Source organism: Eptatretus burgeri, chromosome 4 (assembly GCF_056783735.1).
Source record: "Eptatretus burgeri isolate ZD-2024b chromosome 4, Ebu_testis_v1, whole genome shotgun sequence".
Lineage (NCBI taxonomy): Eukaryota > Metazoa > Chordata > Myxini > Myxiniformes > Myxinidae > Eptatretus > Eptatretus burgeri.
In genome coordinates, this window is record NC_140964.1 from 6,135,996 (window position 1) to 6,163,470 (window position 27,475).

Sequence of the window (27,475 nt, forward strand, 5' to 3'; positions counted from 1 at the left end):
ACGCTCCTGGCCACCCAGAGCAGCTGAAGTTTGCCCATGCCAATGTGGAGGCCATCTTCCTGCCAACCAGCACCACCTCCCTGATCCAACCACTCAAACATTGTGTGATTTCAACATTTGAAACTTGTTACTTCTGCCACACCTTCCGTCACATTGTGGATGCCATGGAGTTCGACTCCGTCGTCGTGCATTGTTTACCGTCGTGCATTGTTGGAAGTATTTCAACATAATGCACTGTATCAGTGCCATCAAAGACTCGCTGGACGAGATGAAAGCCTCCACCATCAACGCCTGCTCGCAGAATCTATGGCCTCAGGCAGTCAACGACTTCAGAGGTTTTCCCACCAACACCGAGCTGTTAACTGCCAACATTGCCAGGTTGGCATGGGAGGTGAGATGGGAAGGCTTTGACGATATGGAGCTTGAGGAATTTGAACAGCTCATCGCCTTGCATTGTAAAGAGCTGACTGAGGAGGAGTTGGAGGTCATCATTAAGGCTTCGGAGGAAGAGTATGAGGGTGGCAATCAAGAGGAGAATGAGGTAGCAAGGCCCAACCTGACCATGAAGCTCCTGGCTGAGGCGCTGCAGGAGATTAGGTTCGTCACTGACTGGTTGTAAGATGCCACCACAATAATGGAGCAGTCCCTCTAGTTCAAGAGGGGGTTGGATGATGTTTTTCTGCCATACAAAGAGTTGCACAGAAACCTGCCCCACTAGGCAAAGCAGCTCACAATCGCCCTTTTTATTATTATTATTTTTTTTTTTTTTGCTCCTGCCCCTCCACATCAACACCTTCAGCACCCTCACCTGCTGCCTCGTCAACACCCTCACCTGCATCCCTTTTGGTGCACGATGCACTAGCACCCTTATCTCTGTCCTCTTTAGACTCCACTGAGTTCACTGGATTTTAAATCGTCATCAAAAGTTGCATCATATTGTGCCGTACCTTCAATAAATATTGAAAAGTGTACCTGCTGCTGTTCTTTCATTTTTAAGCATTTTAAGGAAACTAATCACGTGCATTTGTGTTCATAAAATAAAATAAAAATCTTTTAAAAATCACGAACGCAGGGAACCGACCCCCCCATTTTCCCATTGAAACAATGGCTCGACATTCGCGGCCCTGTGCTTCGCTTTTTCGCGGGATTTTTTATTTTCCCTTATGAATCACGAACCACTGGGAACCTATGCCCCTTTTCTTATGTAAACAATGCCCTGCCATTCGTGGCATTTTCAGGAACGTATCCCCCGTGAATGTCCGGGCGCAACTTAATGTATGTATTTTGTGGTGGGTGGGATAATTAGCTCAGAGCTTTGGCTCTTTGTTTCACTCAGAGTGCAACACAACCAAAAAAAGTTCATGAAATGAGAGATAGAGAGTGACAGACAGGAGCGAGAGAGGGGCTGGCCTCACCACACATCGCTATACATTCTGGGAGGGGGGCAGAGTTATCAAAAATAATGTGAAGTTCGCAAAGATATATGTTAAGTTAGCAAAGAGTTGGTTCTCAGATATGTTGTATCCTGTGTCGGAGTGACGGCCCGTCCAGGATTGTGTCCAATAGCCAAGGAGACTGCTTCGGCAGCACCAACGCTCTGCATAGAGTATGGTCCCAATGGATGGATAATGTTGTGCTTTATGACCACACGTGCCATTGTCCAAGTGCTTAACTGACCTAAGAGGGAGGGTTATTATCCTGCTGTCAGTGAGCGTGTGTTTCATGCGACTACCATCCTGGGATTCCCTGGATGGATATGTTGTGCTTTATGACCACATGTGCCATTGTCAAAGTGCTTCACTGACCTAAGAGGGAGGGTTGTTATCCTGCTGTCAGGGAGCGCGTGTTTCATACGACTACCATCCTGGGATTCCCTGCCTTGTCCGTTTCCTGGGATTTCCTCCTTCTTCCATGTTAATGTTTTGAATCGATCAAAAAAGGTTTATCATTTCCACAGCACATAATGCAAAGAAATACACCACAATAACGCAAACATCCATTAAGTTTAACTTGCAGCTTGTACCATACTCAGCAAATAAGTCACATACTTGATACTCCAGCCACCCATATGGCAGATAAACTGAGTGATCCCAAGGCAAAGTGGTTCGTGCCACGAGGTGTGCAAACGCTCTCTTGGAGTCTCTTACCTGCTCGAGGACTTGCCAGTGCTCTGTGTGCATCGGTCAGTCCAGATCGCGTTTGAGTCCCACCATGCTCTGATCTCGCTCATCTTCGAACGTGAAGTGCTTTGTAGCACACCTTTAACGCAGAGAACATTAAGCCGGACTTTGTAGGTTCTCTTGTGGACCGTTATTACGATCGTTTAGTCCGTTTAATATCATTAACTTATCAGATGCAGATAGTTTCTCAATACCTATACTCACCTATGAAGCATTGGAGTTATTGACAACAGATTAGCGGTACAAGGTATTTTTGTTTCAGAATCCGATCATGAACATTGGCACCAGTGAGAGCTTTCTATTCTGTTCTCTGTTCTTGCGTGCGGCAGCTTTGGCTGCCAGGTATCTATCATTTCTTGGAGTGCCGCTGATGCTGTGCCCCTGTCCCAGTGCACTGCTACTCATTTCGCCGGCCTCGGAAGGCTGACGGGCCGAGTCGACCCCACCTGGTGTTAATTCAGCAGCCAACAGGGCTCAAATTCAGGACCCTCGGATCCCAAGCCAGCCACCCTAACCACGAAGCCAACACCAGGTTAAATGAGCTTTCTTACACACATCGATCAGACCTAGCATGACCATCACCGGTTTGGGAGGGGTTTGCTGGGTGGGGGGTTGAAGTTGGAGTTGAGAAGGCGGGCTGCTAGAATTGGAGACGTGTGAGGGGTGATTGTGTTGGAGGGAGTAGTTGGGGTTGTTGGGCTTCTCCTGGTTGGGGTTGCTGAGGTTGGGGTCATGGGGCTGTTCGGGTTAGAATATCACACTATTCTCTCTGTACAACTGTGGATATCTTTGCCAATACTGATCGTAATAACTTTAATAGTTTAGATTTTCTTTCTTTCTTGTGAACTTGTATTTATGAGGAAATTATTAATTTGCACCTTTTTATTCACTTCTGTGATTGGGGGTGTGTGGCTGTATCCAGCCCTGTGCCCTCCCCTTGTCCTTTATTTCTCCTCATATCCCTCTTTTTGCGTGTGGCAGGCCTGTAAGAGCTCCACTTGGTGGTGGTCGTGGTTCTTGGAGGGTCGATTTTTGAAGCATGCAGCCATTGGTGGGACAGCTGCCGGACGGCACCTGCATTTGTCTCGACGCCACTCTCCACGGCACCCAAACGAAATATTATGGCCGCTATCTTCGTTTTCTGGTGGGCTGAAGACATCAGGCCTGGAGGCCTCTGCTAATTATGCACTACCCAGGTTTGTCAGATTTCCATTGGTTTTGTTTGGGTTGAGTGTAACACAGGATGAGGGACCTCCGAAAACTGTAATCGATGTCGAATAAAAATTAAGGTTTAATTTAGCCAGTCGGTACGCACCTCCCGAAAAACTAAGAAAAAGTGTTGCGTAGTCTTTGAACGACCCGTATTGGGGTTAAGCAATCCTTGACTGCATGACGAATCGGCTCGTTCCGATAAAACCGTGGCGGAGGTTGACGTGGATGAGAGGTGTTGAGTTGATGTTTTGAGAGTGCTTTCAATGTGCGTTTCCCAATCGGCCCGTTCCCGGATATTGTCGCAGGTTGACCACAATGCGTCATTGTTGTTTACCTCTACCCTGCTGCTGCTGGTGTGTCCCACACCCTCTCCCTCTTCCCGTTCTTTCCACTGTTCTTTTCGTTCTGTTCTCGGTCCTCCATGAGCCTTGACTTTAAAATTATAAAGATATCGAGCAGTGTAACCTGGTGTCAAGGAATCTCCAAGAACAGATCACTTTCTACCTGCAGTCCAGCCTTGTTTGATGCTGGTAATAACTCGCCTAACTCTTCACAAAGCACACCGTGGGAATCTCCAACAACTGATGATACTCGGGATAATATGGACAGTTTAACAAACATCTGTGTGATGAAGTTTCACCCTGCACGTGACTTTATGGTGACTTTATAAATGGGCTGAGATTCGAACCCAGGACAGACGGCTCGGAGGTACCAGTATCAAATCTATTCCAGATCAGTGGCGAGTGATGGAAGTACTGTCTGCCCATCAGTTTCCAGATTGGAAGTGATGGAAGTGCTGCATGCCCATCAATTTCCACATTGATAGAGTGATGAAAGTGCTGCATGCCCATCAGTTTCCAGATCGGTAGATAGTGATGGAGGTGCTGTCTGCCCATCAGTGGATGAGCTATTGATACAATGTGGAGCACAGAGAGGCACAGTGAGGTGAGTGGAATGGAGGTTGAAGTGTGTGAGCAACTTGCATCCAACGAATGGAGTTGGACACCGTGAGGGTTACTGATTGGGACGGAGTGGAGAGGAGGGAGAAGGGTGGTGTGGAGTTTCAGTGAGTGAGGGGAGTCTGACTGAAAGCCCAGAGAGGTGCAGTGAGTGAGCGAGTCGGACCCAATGAGGGTCAGTGGTGGAGGGAAAAGGTTGGGAGGAGCACAGAGAGGTGCAGTGAGTGAGCGAGTTGGACCCAATGAGGGTCAGTGGTGGAGGAAAAGGGTTGGGAGGAGCACAGAGAGGTGCAGTGAGTGAGCGAGTCGGACCCAATGAGGCTCTGTGGTGGAGGGAAAAGGGTTGGGAGGAATGCAGTGAGTGAGCGAGTTGGACCCAATGAGGGTCAGTGGTGGAGGGAAAGGGTTGGGAGGAGCACAGAGAGGTGCAGTGAGTGAGCGAGTCAGACCCAATGAGGGTCAGTGGTGGAGGGAAAAGGTTGGGAGGAATGCACTGAGTGAGCGAGTTGGACCCAATGAGGGTCAGTGGTGGAGGGAAAAGGGTTGGGAGGAGCACAGAGAGGTGCAGTGAGTGAGCGAGTCAGACCCAATGAGGGTCAGTGGTGGAGGGAAAGGGTTGGGAGGAATGCAGTGAGTGAGCGAGTTGGACCCAATGAGGGTCAGTGGTGGAGGGAAAGGGTTGGGAGGAGCACAGAGAGGTGCAGTGAGTGAGCGAGTCGGACCCAATGAGGGTCAGTGGTGGAGGGAAAAGGGTTGGGAGGAATGCAGTGAGTGAGCGAGTCAGACCCAATGAGGGTCAGTGGTGGAGGGAAAAGGGTTGGGAGGAGAACAGAGGTGCAGTGAGTGAGCGAGACAGAACCAATGAGGGTCAGTGGTGGAGGGAAAAGGTTGGGAGGAATGCAGTGAGTGAGCGAGTTGGACCCAATGAGGGTCAGTGGTGGAGGGAAAGGGTTGGGAGGAGCACAGAGAGGTGCAGTGAGTGAGCGAGTCAGACCCAATGAGGGTCAGTGGTGGAGGGAAAAGGTTGGGAGGAATGCAGTGAGTGAGCGAGTTGGACCCAATGAGGGTCAGTGATGGAGGGAAAAGGGTTGGGAGGAGCACAGAGAGGTGCAGTGAGTGAGCGAGTCAGACCCAATGAGGGTCAGTGGTGGAGGGAAAAGGTTGGGAGGAATGCAGTGAGTGAGCGAGTTGGACCCAATGAGGGTCAGTGGTGGAGGGAAAGGGTTGGGAGGAGCACAGAGAGGTGCAGTGAGTGAGCGAGTCGGACCCAATGAGGGTCAGTGGTGGAGGGAAAAGGGTTGGGAGGAATGCAGTGAGTGAGCGAGTTGGACCCAATGAGGGTCAGTGGTGGAGGGAAAGGGTTGGGAGGAGCACAGAGAGGTGCAGTGAGTGAGCGAGTCGGACCCAATGAGGCTCTGTGAGTGGGGTGGGAGGAGCACACACAGGCGCAGTGATGGCGCTCTGATCCCGAAGAGGGCGAATTTGTAATCGCGGCCCCGGTTCGGCCCGAGCCCGGCATGGCTGAACGTGGAGCGGAGTGTGGGCCTCTACCCGGGGAACTCAAGGCTCGTCTGGCTGAACTGGATCTGGAATTGTCCGAAGGTATTCATTCGGTGTGTGACCTTTAAGGGATTTAAAAGAATCATTTTATTGCAAAGGTCTTTGAAATCGTGGGGAATAGAAAATGCGAGGAAGGCAGCATGCGTCTGTAGGAGGGAAGGCAGCGTGAGTCTGTAGGAGGGAAGGCAGCGTGAGTCTGTAGGAGGGAAGGCAGCGTGAGTCTGTAGGAGGGAAGGCTGCGTGCGTCAGTACCGGGGAAGGCAACGTGCGTCAGTACCCGGGGAGGTAGCGAGTGAGGCGTGAGCGGGTGGAGAAGCAAGACGTCAGCTTCATGGACTCAGGTCAGGGATGTGCCTGCGCGGCCATGTCCGTCTCGTATCCGTGTCCGTTCATCGCGTATTCCCCACGCGTGTCTCTTTAATGTGCGTTCTCTTTGTGCATCGTGGGCTCGTATCTCCGTGTACCGCGTCTCGGGCGCACATAACACCCCTCCCTCCTGACCACCCGTACCGTGGAACGGGACTGTATGCCCCCACCTTGTGCCGAGGCACGATCCTGGACCTCATCTCCCCCAATCCCCGCGGCGCAGACCTATGACCCCCACATCCCCGTGACGCGTCAGAGACCCAGACCCCCCCCCCCCCGCCAACCCCGTAGCACATCACAGACCTCTAAACCCACCCCCTCCTGCTTTGTGCCGCATCGCTGGCCCATATCACCACTCCCCCCACGTGCCGTTCATGGGCCATACCCCCACCTGATTCCCTGTCATAGACCTGTCCTCCCACCCTTTTCCATCCACCTGCTCATTCACCTCCTTATTGCTACATTCATCCAACTGTTTGTCTGGTCCATGGCATTCCTTCCATTCATTCATTAAAGTGTCACACCCTGCTTGTTCATCCAGTGTGCTGTTTTCTCTTGTAAACATTAGTTCTGTATATTTATCTATCCCCACAGATGCTAACATCTCAACTGGACAATACCACGCTTAGCCATTCGTATTCCGTCTGACTGATGCAACATGTCATAAAGCATCCATCGAATTTGGTTTGAATGTCAGTGCACCTGTGAATACTATACAATGCGCTATAATAACTCAAATGACCTCAACTGCAATAACTCGAATAAATCAATAACCTCACCTCCAATAATAACTCCAATAACCTTGACTCCAATAATAACCTCAACTCCAATAATGTAGATTACAATAACGCCAATATAAACTCCAATAATAATTCCACAACCTCATATCCAATAACTCCATAACCTTGTATCTAATAACTGATAACTCCAGTAACCTTGACTCCAATAATGTAGATTACAATAACACCAATAAAAACTCCAATAACAATTCCACAACCTTGTATCCAATAACTCCATAACCTTGTATCTAATAACTCTGATAACCCCAGTAACCTCGACTCCAATAATGTAGATTACAATAGCACCAATAAAAACTCCAATAACCTTGACTGCAATAACTCCAATAATAACTCCACAACCTTGTATCCAATAAATCCAATAACCTTGATTCCAATAACTCCAATAATAATTCCACAACCTTGTATCAAATAACTCCATAACCTTGTATCTAATAACTCTGATAACTCCAGTAACCTCGACTCCAATAATGTAGATTACAATAGCACCAATAAAAACTCCAATAACTCCAATAATAACTCCACAACCTTGTATCCAATCACTCAAATAAAAAAATTCAATAACCTTGTCTCCAATCACTAATAATAACTTCAATAACCTTGTCTCCAATAATAACTCGAATAATCTTGACTCCAAAAACTCAAATAACCTCAACTCTCTTGAGCTCGACTCCAATAACTCCAATAACCTTGACTCCAAAAACCTCGACTCCAATAAAAACTCCAATAACCTTGACTCCAATAAAAACTCGAATAACCTCGACTCCAATGATGTAGATTATAATAACTTCAATAACCTTGTCTCCAATCCCTAAAAATAACTTCAATAACCTTGTCTCCAATCACTAAAAAATAACTTCAATAACCTTGTCTCCAATCACTAATAATAACTTCAATAACCTTGTCTCCAATAATAACTCGAATAATCTTGACTCCAAAAACTCTAATAATAACTCCAACAACCATAACTCCAATAACCTCGACTACAATAACAACTCCAACTAGAAGGGCACTCGGTAGATCACAAACCTCCGCCACGTAATGCCTGATCTACAAGAACATATCGGGGCCCAATACATTTTTCAAATATGATGCTTTAGATTGTTTTTGGCCCGATCTCTCAATGGTGAAGAATCACTTTAAAGATTAAACAATCCTCATATCCGGATCCGGATCTTCACCAAAATTGAATGAATTCGTCCTTGTCACACACAAAACCTGTCCCGAGATTCATCAAAATCCATCCACAACTTTTTGATATGTCATGCTTTATATAGTTTTTGGCCCGATCTCTCAATGGTGAAGAATCACTTAAAAAATTCTAGTAGTCGGATCTGGATGCAGAACTTCACCAAAATCTAATCCGTTTGTCCTTGTCACACACCCAATACAACCTGTCCACAAAATTTCATCCGGATCCGTCCAACCGTTTGAGATATCCTGTGCACAAACCGACAGAGAGTGGTGAAAACATAACCTCCTTCACCTTCGGTGAACCTTCCTTCACCTCCAAAATAACTTTGACTCCAACAACCTCAACTCCAATAACTGCAATAATAACTCCAACAGCCTTGCCTCCAAAAACTCGAATCGCCTCGACTCCAATAACTGAACTCATCTGCCAGACACGTATTCCGTCATCAACCCCCCCAAAGTCCACCCGAACATGCACCAACAAAACTGCCACATGGTTCAAGAGACCTTTTATCACATCACACGATGCAGGCAACGGGGTTGTTGGTCTGAATGGTCGAGGTGTTAAATAGCCATTGCCGTGAAAGTGCAGAGATGATGATGATGGGAGCATCCGGAGGATCATCATTGTGTGAATGTGTTGGGGAGATGTCCTGTGCGGCAGGTCAGAGTTGAAAGGAAAATGTATTTTCCGACTTTGCAAGTTAATTGATTTTCATGCGAGTTTGCAACGACATGCCCTTTTCATGGTGCTTTTGAGAGATCTGCCCGTCTGTAAATTAAATTAAATAAATTAAATAAAGACAATTAAATAAAAGGTCATTCTTATGGCACAAGTGTGCAGTCTGATCTGGAGGAAAGACTTTGTTAAGCAGAGGTCTTACCTTGTGTAACGGAACGTGTTGAGGTGTGCAGGGCGCGCCGTAGGGTGTGTGGACACGTTGGGATGTGTGGGGCGTCTCGGTGCAAGTGGGATGTGTCGAGGTGTGCAGACTCGTTGGGATGTGTGGGGCGGCTCGATGTATGTGTGTTGTGTCGGCGTGTGTAAGACATGTTGGTGTACATCGCAGTGTGCAGGTGCTTTGGGATGTGCAGGGGTGTGTCACAGTGTGTCTGGGCGTGCATGGCGAGTCGGGGCTTGTGTGGTGTATCAGGGCATGCTTGAGCGTTGAGGTCTGCGGATGTGTTTCGGTACGTTGGGGTGCATCACGGTATGCATGATGCATCAGGGCGTTCAGGCGCATCGGTGTGTGGGGCATGTTGAGGTGTGTGGGACTTATTGCAGCACTTTGGGGTGCATCGTTGTGTGCAGGGTGTGCTGAGGTTGACAGGACGTGCTGCGGCATGGGATGTATTATGGTTGTGCGGGTGTGGTGTGGCACACCGGTGCATGCTTGGTGTGTTTGTGTTTGCCGGACTTGTCAGGACTTGTTGGGACTTGTCGGGACTTGTATGGACGTGGCGGGGCATTGTGGGGTGTGCAGGGAAATGTCACAACAGCGGTGTTTAGTGCTTTCTTTCATAAACAAATTGCAGCTCGAGTTGGAAAAACCATCTCTTGCAATTTGAAGTTAACACATCTTCTTCGTGCTCCTCCGTGCGAGTATCTCCCTCAAACCCGAGCTTGTTCCCTTCAACTTACTGGAGCCTTTTCCACCACACACATGGCACCTTCTGCTGCATCCATTGCCATGACAGGAATCTGTCAGTTATGGTTTGGAAACAAACGACCAGTTATTGGCTTTCAGAATGTGCAGCTAATCCTGCGAAGAGGAGATTACTGGTCGGCACTGATTGTGACACAGGCTTCTCATGGTTGAGCTGTGTGGTGGTCCGTTTGTGGTGCAGGATGCCATGTGATTAAATCGTGAGCGTGTGCTCGCGGCTTGCGGTTGAGCAGGATTCCGACACGGTATGCTGCGCATGACACATCGAGCACGTGCTGCACGACATTTCCTTTCCTCGTAAATCCATTTCTTATTCCTCTTGCTCTAACGTTTGCCTCGAATATTATGGACAGTGTTTATCACTTTGCAAATCAATTTATTGACATATACTCCTGGACGTTGGGATAAGGAATGTGACGCACAATGAGCAGACGATATTAATTAATTAATTAATTTATTATACAGGTGTCATGAGTGTATACCTGATCTTGAATTACATGCTTTTCTTACTCAACGATGACTCTGTCTCCACCAAAGGGGCCGTTCCCGACCATCGATTAAACCCACGTGTGGCTTCCTTCACCATGTGTTGTCCATATTTTTTTGTGGGATTCGTAATTGCATTCCCGCTTTTGGATTTGTGATAAAGTGTAGTAAAAACACCAAGATGAGTGTGCAGCTCTTGTTTTATTTATTTATTTGAAGCTGTGGTTTGGCATGCACGGTCCTTTTTTCTCCCTTTCTATCTCCAAGCCTTGATAACCACTATGCCACCACCACCATCACATCCATGGTATTGCAAATTGTGATGCAAAAGTACACTTGTTTTTCTCCCCCCCCCCCCCCCCCATGTCTTTAATCCAAGTTATCTAGGTTTGTTTCACTGTTTGAAGATCTCACTACGTTGGGTGTTTGTTTTATTTTTGTTTTGACTCGTTGGTCGTGGATTTGCTTTCTTGTACTTGTAATGGTGGAAGGGAAGGGCATGTGTGTGCAAAATCATATGATTAATTATCCATCATTGAAGATGGACAGACGTTGTGCCCGAAATTGATTAGATTTTGGTGAAGATACGGATACGAGAATTTATAAAGTAATTCTTCACCATTGAGATATTGGGTCCAAGACAATATGTATAACATGATGTCTCGAACTTATGGACGGTTTAGGACAAAACGAGGTGGATGAGTTTGGTCGGTGACGAGAACGAGCCGATTAGACTTTGGTTCAGGTCCGGATCCGGATTCGGCCTATTGGTGGAATACAAAACATAAACTGTTCACCTGGTGGAGGTATGTGCTCTACCGAGTGCCTTTATAGATATATGTACAGTATATGTCTCTCCGTTACAGCTCAACTCTTGTGGGGAGTCCATTCCATGCTGATGAAATCTGGTGAGTCAGAAATACATCCATGGATATATTCCCTTCCTAAGGGGTGGTCTGGCATCTATCTATATATTACTAAATCTCTCATCATGTATGTATGTATGTTCCCGAAATACAGCCAAAACGGTACACGATAGTGCAAATATTTTCGGCCCACCATACTCACCATTCTCCTGCGGTGTGCAGTATCAAGTTTTGTTCAAATCGGGTAACGAAAAAAAATATTTCAAAAATAAATTCCCAATTCAGTCAAGGACTCTTCGGGAGAATTTGATCAATGCAAACAACCACAGCGGTATAGTTTTCTGGAGCTATATTTTTTGTTGTTGTTGAAATGATTTATTTTTTAAATCTCAAACATTTAGTACAGACAAAGAACGATTTATTTTTAAGCATAAAATAAACATCGCCATTTTGATCTAATACTTTTGTGTTCATTAACCGGGCGTAGTGGCGTGCGCCTGTAATCTGGCTACTCGGAGGCTTGGGTTGGAGGATTGCTTGATGACGGGGGCTCTGCACTGGGCCGTGCTATGAGAGGGTGTAGGGCAGCCCGGAATCATGGCGAAACCCAATCCTTATCCGTGTGTCGTAAGAGGCGACCAGGGTTGCGTCAGGAAGGGCATCCGGCGTAAAACCTATGCCAAATCAGTATGCGGATCATACCGGATGATCCGCTGTGGCGACCCCAAACGGAAGCAGCCGAAAGACGAACAACACAATTTTCGTGTTCATTAAGAAATAAAATTGTTTAGAAGATTACGCACAATAATTTCTTCGACTTTCTTTTCACCGTTTTTTTTTTTCACATTGATGCGCAATATCAAGTTTCGTTCAAATCGGGCAACGAAAAAAATTATTAAAAAACCAATTCCCGATTGAGTCAAGTTCTCTGGGATTATTTGATCAATGCAAACAACTTCAGCGGTATAGTTTGCTGGGGCTATTTTTTTTTTAATGATTTTTTTATCAATCGCTGTCACAACGGGAACCCAACGGGTTCACGGGTCGTCTAGTGGTATATAAAACAGTGTGAATTTGTCTGTCCCCCTTCAAAAGGACGATTTAAGAAGGGTTTTAAAGGCCAATCTTTTAACACGACTGTGTGTTCACTACGGTCTATTTTGCAAGATAAAAATACTCGAAAAACATTTTTCATAAATGTAATTACGTCTCTTCTGTTGGAAATGTAGATGTTTACGTGCAACTGGGCCTCAAGCGCGGTGTACAGAAACGTAAATAAATAAACAAACACAAGGTACAGGGAGGTAAAATTAGTGCGCATGATGTGGAATGCACGCAGAGTAAAACGAGTTCATTTATGTCCGTAGGATGTCTAATGAATAAAGAATGTTTTAGCTCACCTGAGGCTCAAGCTGAGGCTTCAGACTGGCATGCTCATGAGTACCATGTGAACGAAACCTCCGAGAAGATGATAAAATTAGGGTAACATTTATACATGTCATACCTTGTTTTTTAAAAATAATAATGCGTCTTGTTACGAAATATCATGTCTTCCAGTCTCCTTGAATGTTTTGAGTAAAATAACTCCAACCCGTCATCTTTTTACGTGCTTTTGTAGTAGCTTCTCAACAAACAACGAGAGTTCATAGAACATGATACCCCATGCAGTGTTGAAGTGTATATATATATATATATATATATATATATATATATATATATATATATATATATATATATATATATATATATATATATATATGATTTTATATGTATATATGATTTTATATATATGTATATATAAATACGCTCTACCGGTCAAAAGTTTTCGAACACCCCCATTTTTCCAGTTTTTACTGAAAGTAGCCACCTTTTGCAGATATAACAGCTGAACATACTCGTGACATTCTTTCTTCAATGGAATCAAATATTGTTCAGAAAGTTCTTCCCAACGCTGTTGCAGAAGTTCCCACAAATAATGTTTCACTTGTAGGTTGCTTTGCTTTTCACCATTCTGTCCAGTTCATCCCAAACTAGCTTGATGGGGTTTAAGTCTGGAGACTGTGCTGGCCATTCCATGATTTGAAGCCTACCGTCTTGTTCTTGAGGATTCAGAATTAATGAATTAATACATGATCGCTTTTGAGAGAAAGAGAGAGAAAGCTAAGAGAAATCGACTGGAAATCACATAACGTGGTGATTTAAGGCTGAAACTGACAAAATTGGTTCCTCGAATCAAACAAATCTGCAGCCAGCATCAAGGGCAGGGCTCCCATTGAAGTGAGTAGCAATTGAATAAAATTTGCAATAAAATTTTAATGAAGCCCTTTGAATACATATGTAGTATATACTGCAGTGTCTCCAATCATAGTGGGGCGTACGATTTTTTTTGAAAATCAAAGTGGGGCATGGGACAAAAAAAGGTTGAGAAACACTGTATTAGGCATAGACCAGAGGGAATTGCATGGCGCTGCAAAATGCTGTGGTCGCTCTTTTGGTTCAGGGTGCAAGTCGCGACTCTGGATCCAGCAAAAAAGCCCCAGATCATCAGGCTTCCTCCATGTTTGACAGTTGGTGTCACACACCTTTCGCCTACTCGACGGCGTACAAAAATCCTGCGTGATGAACCGAAGAATTCAAATTTTGATTCATCGGTCCATAAGACCTTCTTCCAGTTTTCAGTAGTCCACTGATGGTGCTTCATGGCCCAGGCAAGCCTCTTTTTCTTGTTTTGCAATCTTTGCAATGGCTTTCTTACTGCCACTCGACCTGTCAAACCTGCAGCTCAAAGTCTTCTCTTCACAGTTTAAACTGAGACTTCCTTACTTCGACCAGTGTTAAGCTCTGCTTAAAGCTGCTGTCATGTGAACCGCCTATCACGCAAGCTGTTAACTCTCAGAAACTTGTCTCCTGATTGTGTTGTGGCTTTGGGTCTGCCAGACCTCTTCCTGTCAGAGTTTCCAAGTGCCCTTTGATGGTGTAGGAAACTGTACTCACTGACACCTTGGCTTCCTTTCCAATTTCTCCAAGGGAAAGACCTACACTTTTAAGGGTTATAATGGTCTTTCTGTCATCCTTTGTGAATTGTCTTTTTCTCGCCATGATGATAGCAATATACTACTTCGTGCAGTGCAATATTGTCCAAATAATACTTCCAGAGGGTGGAGCAACACAGTCTGTTCCAACTGCTTTTATATTGACAGAGGGTTTGTAACTCAATAAAAGTTGGGACACCTGTAGGAATTGTTTGCATCAACTTTCAAGGCTTAATTTACTTCCATTGCTGCAGAACAGCTGCAGTTGCTAACCCATTACTTGTTCCCTGAAAAGGGCCTTTTTTAACAACTCTGAAATTTACATTTTTTTCAGTTTTTGGTAACGTAAACTTCTTTCTTAGATCCTCGTGGAAGATCTCCAAGTCTTACTCACGTTGTTGTTCTTCATCTTCTTCTTGTGGACTTTTTTGTTTCACAGCCTACAGTTTTCATCGAAACTTCCTGAAACTTGGCATATATATGTAAAAATTCCCTGCACAGACAGTAACCATCTCCGATTTTGAAAATTCCTTCGACAAAAAAAAGTTATGACGTCAAAATATCTCCGCTAATGGAAATCGCCTAAAAAATTATCTCCGAAACTAGGCAAGCTTTTTGAATTCTGTTTGCTGGAATCGAACAGGGCATTAGCAGAGATGAATTACCACACATATGATACATCACTATGACATCATATCAATTTTTATGATGTCATTCCTATTTCTTGATATTTTTTGTTTCACAACCCAGTGTTTTCATCGGATCTTTGTGAAACTTGCCATGTATATGCAGAATGCCCACGCGCAGGTAGTAACCATCTCCAATTTTGGAAATTCTTCCTTGAAAAAAAGAGTTGACGTCATAATATCGCTGCTAATGGAAATCGCCTATACCATTATCTCCGAAACTCGGCAAGCTGTTTGAATTTTGTTTGCGGGAATCAAGCCGGGCATTAGCACAGATAATTTATCGCAAACCTGAAACATCACAATGACGTCATATTCGTTTTTATGATGTCATCATTAAGAGGACGAGGATCTTAGCTCATTTGAGCTTGTTTAACTTCTGGCAGATTACCGCTTAGCTTTGTACCATGTCAGATTATTCACTGGACTTGAACTGCTTAAATTTCAGTAAAAACTGAAAAATGGGGGTGTTCTAAAACTTTTGACCGGAAGAGTGTGTGTGTGTGTGTGTGTGTGTGTGTGTGTGTGTGTGTGTGTGTGTGTGTGTGTGTGTGTGTGTGTGTGTGTGTGTGTGTGTGTGTGTGTGTGTGTGTGTGTGTGTGTATATATATATATATATATATATAGTGTGTGTGTGTATTGCACACACCCGCACACCACTTCAATTTTAATAATATAATGATTTTAAAGATTGTTAAAAATTCCAGTTTGGTGCTATTGAAGCAGTCTTGACCACCAACCATCCTATTTAACACGTCCCAGTATTGCAAACCTTGGAAGGATTGAGAAGGCGATTTGTGTTGAACAGTGCTCAAGTATATAATTCCATTTAATGAAGATAAAGATTGTATATATCGTAGAAATAAATTAATTCGGCGTTTTACCCAATGTCGATTACACTACCTGATCTAACATGTTCCATTCGTTTGTCACACCTGTTGTATGTGTCCTTTCCAAATATCCTTAAAAACGGTAACTTTAATATTTGTAATGATTTTCAATTTTGTTCGATTGCCAGACATGCAGACAGAGTGAAGATGTTATCTCACTCATCTCTGTACGCGTGTACGATCAGGACAAATTCTGAGCCAGAGTTCTGCTAAACTACAGGTTCGTTTTCTGATTGATGTTCCGATTCGTGTTAAAAAAAAAAAAACAACATTCAATTCAAATCAAGTTCTTCCTCGACCATAAACTGACGTTTGTAGACAGAAGGATAGAAGTGAACCAATTGTTGAACCCCGCTTTTCGTTTCACGCATGCGGGGCAACACGTTTGTCCGACTGATCCTGTGGGTCGGAGTTTAGCGACTAACATGCTGCTTGTTTGCAGTCGGCGGACGTGTGTCTGTCAGACTCCAAATAAAAGCCGTAGGTAGCTATTTTAACTCTAATGTATCTTCTTTCCTTGCTCCTGTAAAATACTAGTAAATTGTAGGGTGGATGAGCTGCAAGCTGCAGGCTCCCCCTATTGATCAGAATCATTGTATCAAATGTTGGTGTGTGACGAGGAATCATGGTCACTACTCCAGTGAAGAGGTGCTATTTGACTTGCATATGCTGTAATATTGTTTCACTCACCATTCCTTCCACCACTACCTTTTTGTGCACAACGTTGAGTTATCGCCCCCTTCCCTTTTCACCTCGTCCCCCCCCCATTCCCCTTTCACCTCGTCCCCCCAATTCCCCTTTCACCTCGCCCCCCATTCCCCTTTCACCTCGTCCCCCCTTTTCATTTTCACGTCATCGCCCCCCTCCTCCCCCCTTTCCTTATTACAAATTTCATTAGTCATGTGATATTTTCTTTGCCTTCACATGGATCCCAATGAGCTTGTATTTTTTTAAGAACATGAGTTACCCCTCGTTATTATATAACATATGATGTTGTCTTTGGAAGTTTTTGTTTATTTTTTTTTTACTGTTTTATGTTTTATCGATCACATCTTATGTTCATCAAACATTAAGCACTCCACTCAGTCTATCCATTCTCGTGATGTCAAAATGTTCTCTCGGTGTGCATCGCTTGTAAGTTTTTGCTGGATCTGTGAGGATGTGTTTCCTGTGTGTGTCATTAGGCCGTTGTTCCACGGTCGTCGTCCTCGGAAGAGTTGATGCTTTGTCGATGGGAAGGCTTCATGGAAACTGTATATGTAGGAGAGCATGCTAAATGTGTGTGGTGTGAATGTTGTGCTGTTCCCTCTTAGTTTAACCTTTAAATAAACCACAATACAAGGTAGGTAATATATATATATATATATATATATATATATATATATATATATATATATATATATATATATATATATATATATATATATATATATATATAGTATTGCTTTATCTTCTGTTCTATATTACAATATTAATCTTGGCGAACTTCCCACGAAGGCTTCACTTTATTACTTTGGGAGAGAGGGTGTGCGGCTTGCAAGTTAAGGTTTCTGTGTGGTCACCATGGTTGGCTTTTGTGTGAAGGAACTGAGTGTGTGTGTGTGTGTGTGTGTGTGTGTGTGTGTGTGTGTGTGTGTGTGTGTGTGTGTGTGTGTGTGTGTGTGTGTGTGTGTTTTATACCTCTGCTGACAGTCACCAGTGGCATGATGTTTTCAGGTTGTCCGTACGTACGTACGTACATCCGTGCTAATTTTCTCTGTTTTCTTTGTGACTGCTTATCCAATTGACACAAACTTTTCACCAAAGGTGTGACGATTCATGTCGAATGTTTAAGTGATCATTATGATGTCATAGGTCATGTGATGTGGCAAGCATGTTTGACAAAAGGAAAAACTTTGGACCTCTGCCGAAATCGCTCCTTGAAAAAAATTGAAACTTGCCACATGTGAAGTACTCCACATGGGAAATAAATGGAGTTTTTTGATGTCATAGGTGGCTTCATTATGACATCATAATTGCAATTGTCACACACTTTATCCCATCATCATGAAAAATTTGAGGGTCATCTAGGGCGAAATCGTATTGGGTAAAAAATTGACATCATCGGTTATGTGGTCCTTCAGCCAGCCAGTTTTTTAACATAAAAAAAAAAACCCTTCAAAAATCTTTTCAACTCCAAAATGGCTGAACAGATCGAGGTGAAACTTTACTGGTGTGATCACCTATCCATGAGAAACAAAAAGTTCTCCACCTGTGACGTCATAGGCCACATGGTTTGGCAGCTATGACTTTTTTAAGGGAAAAAAACTTTAAAATTCTTTTTCTCCAGAATAGCTTGAAAGATCGAGGGGAAACTTCACCCACATGTTCCCCAAGCCTTGGGGATACCAGGGTGTTCATGAATAATTAATAGGCCACAAGGTCTCGCAACTATATTGGATTGAACAACTCTGGAAAAAAAAACCAAAAAAAAAAACCATCTTTATCTGCTTCATAAATCGACACGAAACGTCACAATTATGATGTAATAGTCATGGGAAATATGTTTTAAATTTCAACCTGATTGGACGGCAGCCAGGATTATTTACTTTGAATCTTGGTGCAGGGATTTTAAATACAATTTGGTACAAGGATGTCTAATGATGTAATAACGTGGGTGGAGGCATATCTTGCGCCATCATGTCGTTGAAGACTGCCCTTCTAGTTTTAAGTAAATGTATGCTTTTATAAGTTTTGTATCACTGACCATGACTTATAGAGTACCTTGTACGTCATTTCCATGAAGGATAAGCTTGGACATTATGACATAATTGATGAATAAATCCATGACAAGCTTTCAATGTGCCATTCATGTCACTCCCCTCAAAGTTGTCACAACACCCCGCAGGTCCTCCCAAGACACTGGTGCATTGTCTCCAACACAAAGTTCCATCCTGAGTTTTGTGATGGCTTTTTAGACATTATTTGTTCTTCAAAGCAGTTTTTGACATTAATTTCGATAATACTGAAAACTGCAAACCTATAGGGATAGCCAAAAGGAATGTGCACTCCCCTCTGAGCCGTCTATCCCAGAGTGGCTATTAACTCATCCCGGTGTTTCACAGACAAGGTGAGGCATCACTGAGTGCCATTGACCAGATTGACGTAAAGCCGAGTGTCCAATCTGCGACAATTAGTTGGTGTAAAAAATCCTGTGGTTTCTTTCTCGAAGAGTAGGTGAGTCATCACCAGCACCTTAAACAAATGATAAATTTCTGCCAAAGTCACCTCCAGTCGAACGTCAGGCCTGGCCAACCGGTTTGTGAAAGACTGTGGGACAAATGCAATCCCTGGTCAACTCCACGAGGTGGAAGGAGTAATAGTCGTGCAGTTAATTATACAAGTAATTTCTTCTCATTTTCTTTTTGCCACTGTTGGATCAAATTTGTCTCAAAACCTGTTTAATGCGAGTCTCCAGTAATCCTGTGTTTAAGATTTGTCCATGGCATGATCACAAATACCCTGCCGGATGTGCGGATGAGGTGGAAGCATGCTGCAGCGCACGTCATCGGCAGCCTTGGCATGACCGACTCGAAGAGGACATTCTGTTCTTGCCAATCTCATCGCTGGTGTGAAGATTGCATTTTTTTGTGCCCAATCCCAAGAGTCTTCTGCTGCTTGTGGAATTGCATTTTTCTCAGGGATGTTTTTCATTGCTCAAACGTATTGGAACTCAATCGACTCATTTGTTGAGGGACCGGTTGCCGTAATCCGTGGTTCTCGATATTTTTTTGCAATGACAGCATCATGTGGAGGGATTGTGAAGATTGGGTGATATCTATGTTTGTCATGTGGATGGATTGTACAGATTGGGTGATGTTTTTTTCATGTCGAGGGATTGTACACTGCACAGATTGGGTGACAACTTTGTTTATTATCATGTGGAGGGATTGTACAGATTGGGTGATATCTATGTTTGTCATGTGGACGGATTGTACAGATTGGGTGATATCTATGTTTATCATCATGTGGAGGGATTGTGAAAATTGGTTATTATCTATGTTTATTATCATCTGGAGGGATTGTACAGATTGGGTTATATCGATGTTTATCATCATGTGGAGGGATTGTACAGATTGGGTGATATTGATGTTTATCATCATGTGGAGGGATTGTACAGATTGGGTGATATTGATGTTTATCATCATGTGGAGGGATTGTACAGATTGGGTAATATCGATGTTTATTATCATGTGGAGGGATTGTACAGATTGGTTAATATCTATGTTTATTATCATCTGGAGGGATTGTACAGATTGGGTTATATCGATGTTTATCATCATGTGGAGGGATTGTACAGATTGGGTGATATTGATGTTTATCATCATGTGGAGGGATTGTACAGATTGGGTGATATTGATGTTTATCATCATGTGGAGGGATTGTACAGATTGGCTAATATCTGTTTATCATCATGTGGAGGGATTGTACAGATTGGGTAATATTGATGTTTATCATCATGTGGAGGGATTGTACAGATTGGGTGATATTGATGTTTATCATCATGTGGAGGGATTGTACAGATTGGGTGATATTGATGTTTATCATCATGTGGAGGGATTGTACAGATTGGGTGATATTGATGTTTATCATCATGTGGAGGGATTGTACAGATTGGCTAATATCTGTGTTTATTATCATGTGGAGGCATTGTACAGATTGGGTAATATCGATGTTTATTATCATGTGGAGGGATTGTACAGATTGGGTGATATTGATGTTTATTATCATGTGGAGGGATTGTACAGATTGGGTAATATCGATGTTTATTATCATGTGGAGGGATTGTACAGATTGGGTGATATTGATGTTTATCATCATGTGGAGGGATTGTACAGATTGGGTGATATTGATGTTTATCATCATGTGGAGGGTTTGTACAGATTGGGTGATATCTGTGTTTATCATCATGTGGAGGGATTGTACAGATTGGGTGATATCTGTGTTTATCATCATGTGGAGGGTTTGTACAGATTGGGTGATGTCTATGTTTATCATGTGGAGGGATTGTACAGATTGGGTGATATTGATGTTTATCATCATGTGGAGGGATTGTACAGATTGGGTGATATCTGTGTTTATCATCATGTGGAGGGATTGTACAGATTGGGTGATATTGATGTTTATCATCATGTGGAGGGATTGTACAGATTGGCTAATATCTGTGTTTATTATCATGTGGAGGCATTGTACAGATTGGGTAATATCGATGTTTATTATCATGTGGAGGGATTGTACAGATTGGGTGATATTGATGTTTATTATCATGTGGAGGGATTGTACAGATTGGGTAATATCGATGTTTATTATCATGTGGAGGGATTGTACAGATTGGGTGATATTGATGTTTATCATCATGTGGAGGGATTGTACAGATTGGGTGATATTGATGTTTATCATGTGGAGGGATTGTACAGATTGGGTGATATCTGTGTTTATCATCATGTGGAGGGTTTGTACAGATTGGGTGATGTCTATGTTTATCATGTGGAGGGATTGTACAGATTGGGTGATATCTGTGTTTATCATCATGTGGAGGGATTGTACAGATTGGGTGATATCTGTGTTTATCATCATGTGGAGGGATTGTACAGATTGGGTGATATCTATGTTTATTATCATGTGGAGGGATTGTACAGATTGGGTAATCTCCATGTTTATCATCATGTGGAGGGATTGTACAGATTGGGTGATATCTGTGTTTATCATCATGTGGAGGGATTGTGCAGGTTGGGTGATATCTGTGTTTATCATCATGTGGAGGGATTGTACAGATTGGGTGATATCTGTGTTTATCATCATGTGGAGGGATTGTATTGATTTGGTGATATCTGTGTTTATTATCACGTGGAGGGATTGTACAGATTGGGTAATATTGATGTTTATCATCATGTGGAGGGATTGTACAGATTGGGTAATATCTATGTTTATTATCACGTGGAGGGATTGTACAGATTGGGTGATATTGATGTTTATCATCATGTGGAGGGATTGTACAGATTGGGTGATATTGATGTTTATCATCATGTGGAGGGATTGTACAGATTGAGTCATATCTATGTTTATTATCATGTGGAGGGATTGTACAGATTGGGTAATCTCTGTGTTTATCATCATGTGGAGGGATTGTACAGATTGGGTAATATTGATGTTTGTCATCATGTGGAGGGATTGTACAGATTGGGTGATATCTGTGTTTATTATCATGTGGAGGGATTGTACAGATTGGGTAATATCTATGTTTATTATCACGTGGAGGGATTGTACAGATTGGGTGATATTGATGTTTATCATCATGTGGAGGGATTGTACAGATTGGGTAATATCTATGTTTATTATCACGTGGAGGGATTGTACAGATTGGGTGATATTGATGTTTATCATCATGTGGAGGGATTGTACAGATTGGGTAATATCGATGTTTATTATCATGTGGAGGGATTGTACAGATTGGCTAATATCTGTGTTTATCATCATGTGGAGGGATTGTACAGATTGGGTGATATTGATGTTTATCATCATGTGGAGGGATTGTACAGATTGGCTAATATCTGTGTTTATCATCATGTGGAGGGATTGTACAGATTGGGTAATATCGATGTTTATTATCATCTGGAGGGATTGTACAGATTGGGTTATATCGATGTTTATCATCATGTGGAGGGATTGTACAGATTGGGTGATATTGATGTTTATCATCATGTGGAGGGATTGTACAGATTGGGTAATATTGATGTTTATCATCATGTGGAGGGATTGTACAGATTGGGTGATATTGATGTTTATCATCATGTGGAGGGATTGTACAGATTGGGTGATATTGATGTTTATCATCATGTGGAGGGATTGTACAGATTGGGTAATATCTGTTTATCATCATGTGGAGGGATTGTACAGATTGGGTGATATTGATGTTTATCATCATGTGGAGGGATTGTACAGATTGGGTGATATCTGTGTTTATTATCATGTGGAGGGATTGTACAGATTGGGTTATATCGATGTTTATCATCATGTGGAGGGATTGTACAGATTGGGTGATATTGATGTTTATCATCATGTGGAGGGATTGTACAGATTGGGTGATTTCTGTGTTTATTATCATGTGGAGGGATTGTACAGATTGGCTAATATCTGTGTTTATTATCACGTGGAGGGATTGTACAGATTGGGTAATATCTATGTTTATTATCACGTGGAGGGATTGTACAGATTGGGTGATATTGATGTTTATCATCATGTGGAGGGATTGTACAGATTGGCTAATATCTGTGTTTATCATCATGTGGAGGGATTGTACAGATTGGTTAATATCTGTGTTTATTATCATCTGGAGGGATTGTACAGATTGGGTTATATCGATGTTTATCATCATGTGGAGGGATTGTACAGATTGGGTGATATTGATGTTTATCATCATGTGGAGGGATTGTACAGATTGGGTAATATCTATGTTTATTATCACGTGGAGGGATTGTACAGATTGGGTGATATTGATGTTTATCATCATGTGGAGGGATTGTACAGATTGGCTAATATCTGTGTTTATCATCATGTGGAGGGATTGTACAGATTGGGTAATATCGATGTTTATTATCATGTGGAGGGATTGTACAGATTGGCTAATATCTGTGTTTATCATCATGTGGAGGGATTGTACAGATTGGGTGATATTGATGTTTATCATCATGTGGAGGGATTGTACAGATTGGCTAATATCTGTGTTTATCATCATGTGGAGGGATTGTACAGATTGGGTAATATCGATGTTTATTATCATCTGGAGGGATTGTACAGATTGGGTTATATCGATGTTTATCATCATGTGGAGGGATTGTACAGATTGGGTGATATTGATGTTTATCATCATGTGGAGGGATTGTACAGATTGGGTGATATTGATGTTTATCATCATGTGGAGGGATTGTACAGATTGGCTAATATCTGTGTTTATCATCATGTGGAGAGATTGTACAGATTGGGTAATATTGATGTTTATCATCATGTGGAGGGATTGTACAGATTGGGTGATATTGATGTTTATCATCATGTGGAGGGATTGTACAGATTGGGTGATATTGATGTTTATCATCATGTGGAGGGATTGTACAGATTGGGTAATATCTATGTTTATCATCATGTGGAGGGATTGTACAGATTGGGTGATATTGATGTTTATCATCATGTGGAGGGATTGTACAGATTGGGTGATATCTGTGTTTATTATCATGTGGAGGGATTGTACAGATTGGGTAATATCTATGTTTATTATCATGTGGAGGGATTGTACAGATTGGGTGATATTGATGTTTATTATCATGTGGAGGGATTGTACAGGTTGGGTAATATCGATGTTTATTATCATGTGGAGGGATTGTACAGATTGGGTGATATTGATGTTTATCATCATGTGGAGGGATTGTACAGATTGGGTGATATCTGTGTTTATCATCATGTGGAGGGATTGTACAGATTGGGTGATATCTGTGTTTATCATCATGTGGAGGGATTGTACAGATTGGGTAATATTGATGTTTATCATCATGCGGAGGCATTGTACAGATTGGGTGATATCTACGTTTATTATCATGTGGAGGGATTGTACAGATTGGGTGATATTGATGTTTATCATCATGTGGAGGGATTGTACAGATTGAGTCATATCTATGTTTATTATCATGTGGAGGGATTGTACAGATTGGGTAATCTCCATGTTTATCATCATGTGGAGGGATTGTACAGATTTGGTGATATTGATGTTTATCATCATGTGGAGGGATTGTACAGATTGGGTGATATCTGTGTTTATCATCATGTGGAGGGATTGTGCAGGTTGGGTGATATCTGTGTTTATCATCATGTGGAGGGATTGTACAGATTGGGTGATATCTGTGTTTATCATCATGTGGAGGGATTGTATTCATTTGGTGATATCTCTTTATTATCATGTGGAGGGATTGTTCAGATTGGGTGATATCTGTGTTTATCATCATGTGGAGGGATTGTACAGCTTGGGTAATATCTATGTTTATTATCATGTGGAAGGATTGTACAGATTGGGTGATATTGATGTTTATCATCATGTGGAGGGATTGTACAGATTGGGTCATATCTATGTTTATCATCATGTGGAGGGATTGTACAGATTGGGTCATATCTATGTTTATTATCATGTGGAGGGATTGTACAGATTGGGTGATATCTATGTTTATTATCACGTGGAGGGATTGTACAGATTTGGGGATATCTGTGTTTATCATCATGTGGAGGGATTGTACAGATTGGGTGATATCTATGTTTATTATCATGTTGAGGGATTGTACAGATTGGGTGATATCTGTGTTTATTATCACGTGGAGGGATTGTACAGATTGGGTGATATTGATGTTTATCATCATGTGGAGGGATTGTACAGATTGGGTGATATTGATGTTTATCATCATGTGGAGGGATTGTACAGATTGGGTGATATCTGTGTTTATCATCATGTGGAGGGATTGTACAGATTGGGTGATATCTGTGTTTATCATCATGTGGAGGGATTGTACAGATTGGGTGATATCTGTGTTTATCATCATGTGGAGGGATTGTACAGATTGGGTGATATCTGTGTTTATCATCATGTGGAGGGATTGTACAGATTGGGTGATATCTGTGTTTATCATCATGTGGAGGGATTGTACAGATTGGGTGATATCTGTGTTTATCATCATGTGGAGGGATTGTACAGATTGCGTGATGTCTATGTTTATCATGTGGAGGGATTGTGCAGGTTGGGTGATATCTGTGTTTATCATCATGTGGAGGGATTGTACAGATTGGGTGATATCTGTGTTTATCATCATGTGGAGGGATTGTATTCATTTGGTGATATCTCTTTATTATCATGTGGAGGGATTGTTCAGATTGGGTGATATCTGTGTTTATCATCATGTGGAGGGATTGTACAGCTTGGGTGATATCTGTGTTTATCATCATGTGGAGGGATTGTACAGATTGGGTGATATCTGTGTTTATCATCATGTGGAGGGATTGTACAGATTGCGTGATGTCTATGTTTATCATCATGTGGAGGGATTGTACAGATTGGGTAATATCTGTGTTTATCATCATGTGGAGGGATTGTACAGATTGGGTGATATCTGTGTTTATCATCATGTGGAGGGATTGTACAGATTGGGTGATATCTGTGTTTATCATCATGTGGAGGGATTGTACAGATTGGGTGATATCTGTGTTTATCATCATGTGGAGGGATTGTACAGATTGGGTGATATCTGTGTTTATCATCATGTGGAGGGATTGTACAGATTGCGTGATGTCTATGTTTATCATGTGGAGGGATTGTACAGATTGGGTGATATCTGTGTTTATCATCATGTGGAGGGATTGTACAGATTGCGTGATGTCTATGTTTATCATGTGGAGGGATTGTGCAGGTTGGGTGATATCTGTGTTTATCATCATGTGGAGGGATTGTACAGATTGGGTGATATCTGTGTTTATCATCATGTGGAGGGATTGTACAGATTGGGTGATATCTGTGTTTATCATCATGTGGAGGGATTGTACAGATTGGGTGATATCTGTGTTTATCATCATGTGGAGGGATTGTACAGATTGGGTGATATCTGTGTTTATCATCATGTGGAGGGATTGTTCAGATTGGGTGATATCTGTTTATTATCATGTGGAGGGATTGTTCAGATTGGGTGATATCTGTGTTTATCATCATGTGGAGGGATTGTACAGCTTGGGTAATATCTATGTTTATTATCATGTGGAAGGATTGTACAGATTGGGTGATATCTGTGTTTATTATCATGTGGAGGGATTGTTCAGATTGGTGATATCTGCGTTTGTCATCATGTGGAGGGATTGTACAGATTGGGTGATATCTATATTTATTATCATGTGGAGGGATTGTACAGATTGGGTGATATCTATGTTTATCATCATGTGGAGGGATTGTACAGATTTGGTGATATCTATGTTTATTATCATGTGGAGGGATTGTACAGATTGGGTAATATCTATGTTTATCATCATGTGGAGGGATTTTACAGATTGGGTAATATTGATGTTTGTCATCATGTGGAGGGATTGTACAGATTGGGTGATATCTGTGTTTATTATCATGTGGAGGGATTGTACAGATTCGGTGATATCTATGTTTATTATCATGTGGAGGGATTGTACAGATTCGGTGATATCTATGTTTATTATCACGTGGAGGGATTGTACAGATTGGGTAATATTGATGTTTATCATCATGTGGAGGGATTGTACAGATTGGGTAATATCTATGTTTATCATCATGTGGAGGGATTGCACAGATTGGGTAATGTCTATGTTTATCATCATTTGGAGGGATTGTACAGATTGGGTGATATTGATGTTTATCATCATGTGGAGGGATTGTACAGATTGGGTCATATCTATGTTTATCATCATGTGGAGGGATTGTACAGATTGGGTGATATCTATGTTTATTATCACGTGGAGGGATTGTACAGATTGGGTGATATTGATGTTTATCAT

The 27,475-nt window shown here is 42.3% G+C and overlaps 1 protein-coding gene across 1 annotated transcript in view; it reads left to right on the top strand.

The window, feature by feature from the left end:
• The first annotated feature begins 5,657 nt into the window (after positions 1-5,657).
• LOC147027393 (disco-interacting protein 2 homolog C-like) overlaps positions 5,658-27,475 on the top strand; it is a 220,336-nt gene continuing 198,518 nt past the window's right edge. The window contains exon 1 of the mRNA XM_085876123.1: positions 5,658-5,953. Coding sequence (XP_085732249.1) covers positions 5,869-5,953 — 85 coding nt within the window. The 5' untranslated portion in view covers positions 5,658-5,868. The remainder of the gene's footprint in view (positions 5,954-27,475) is intronic.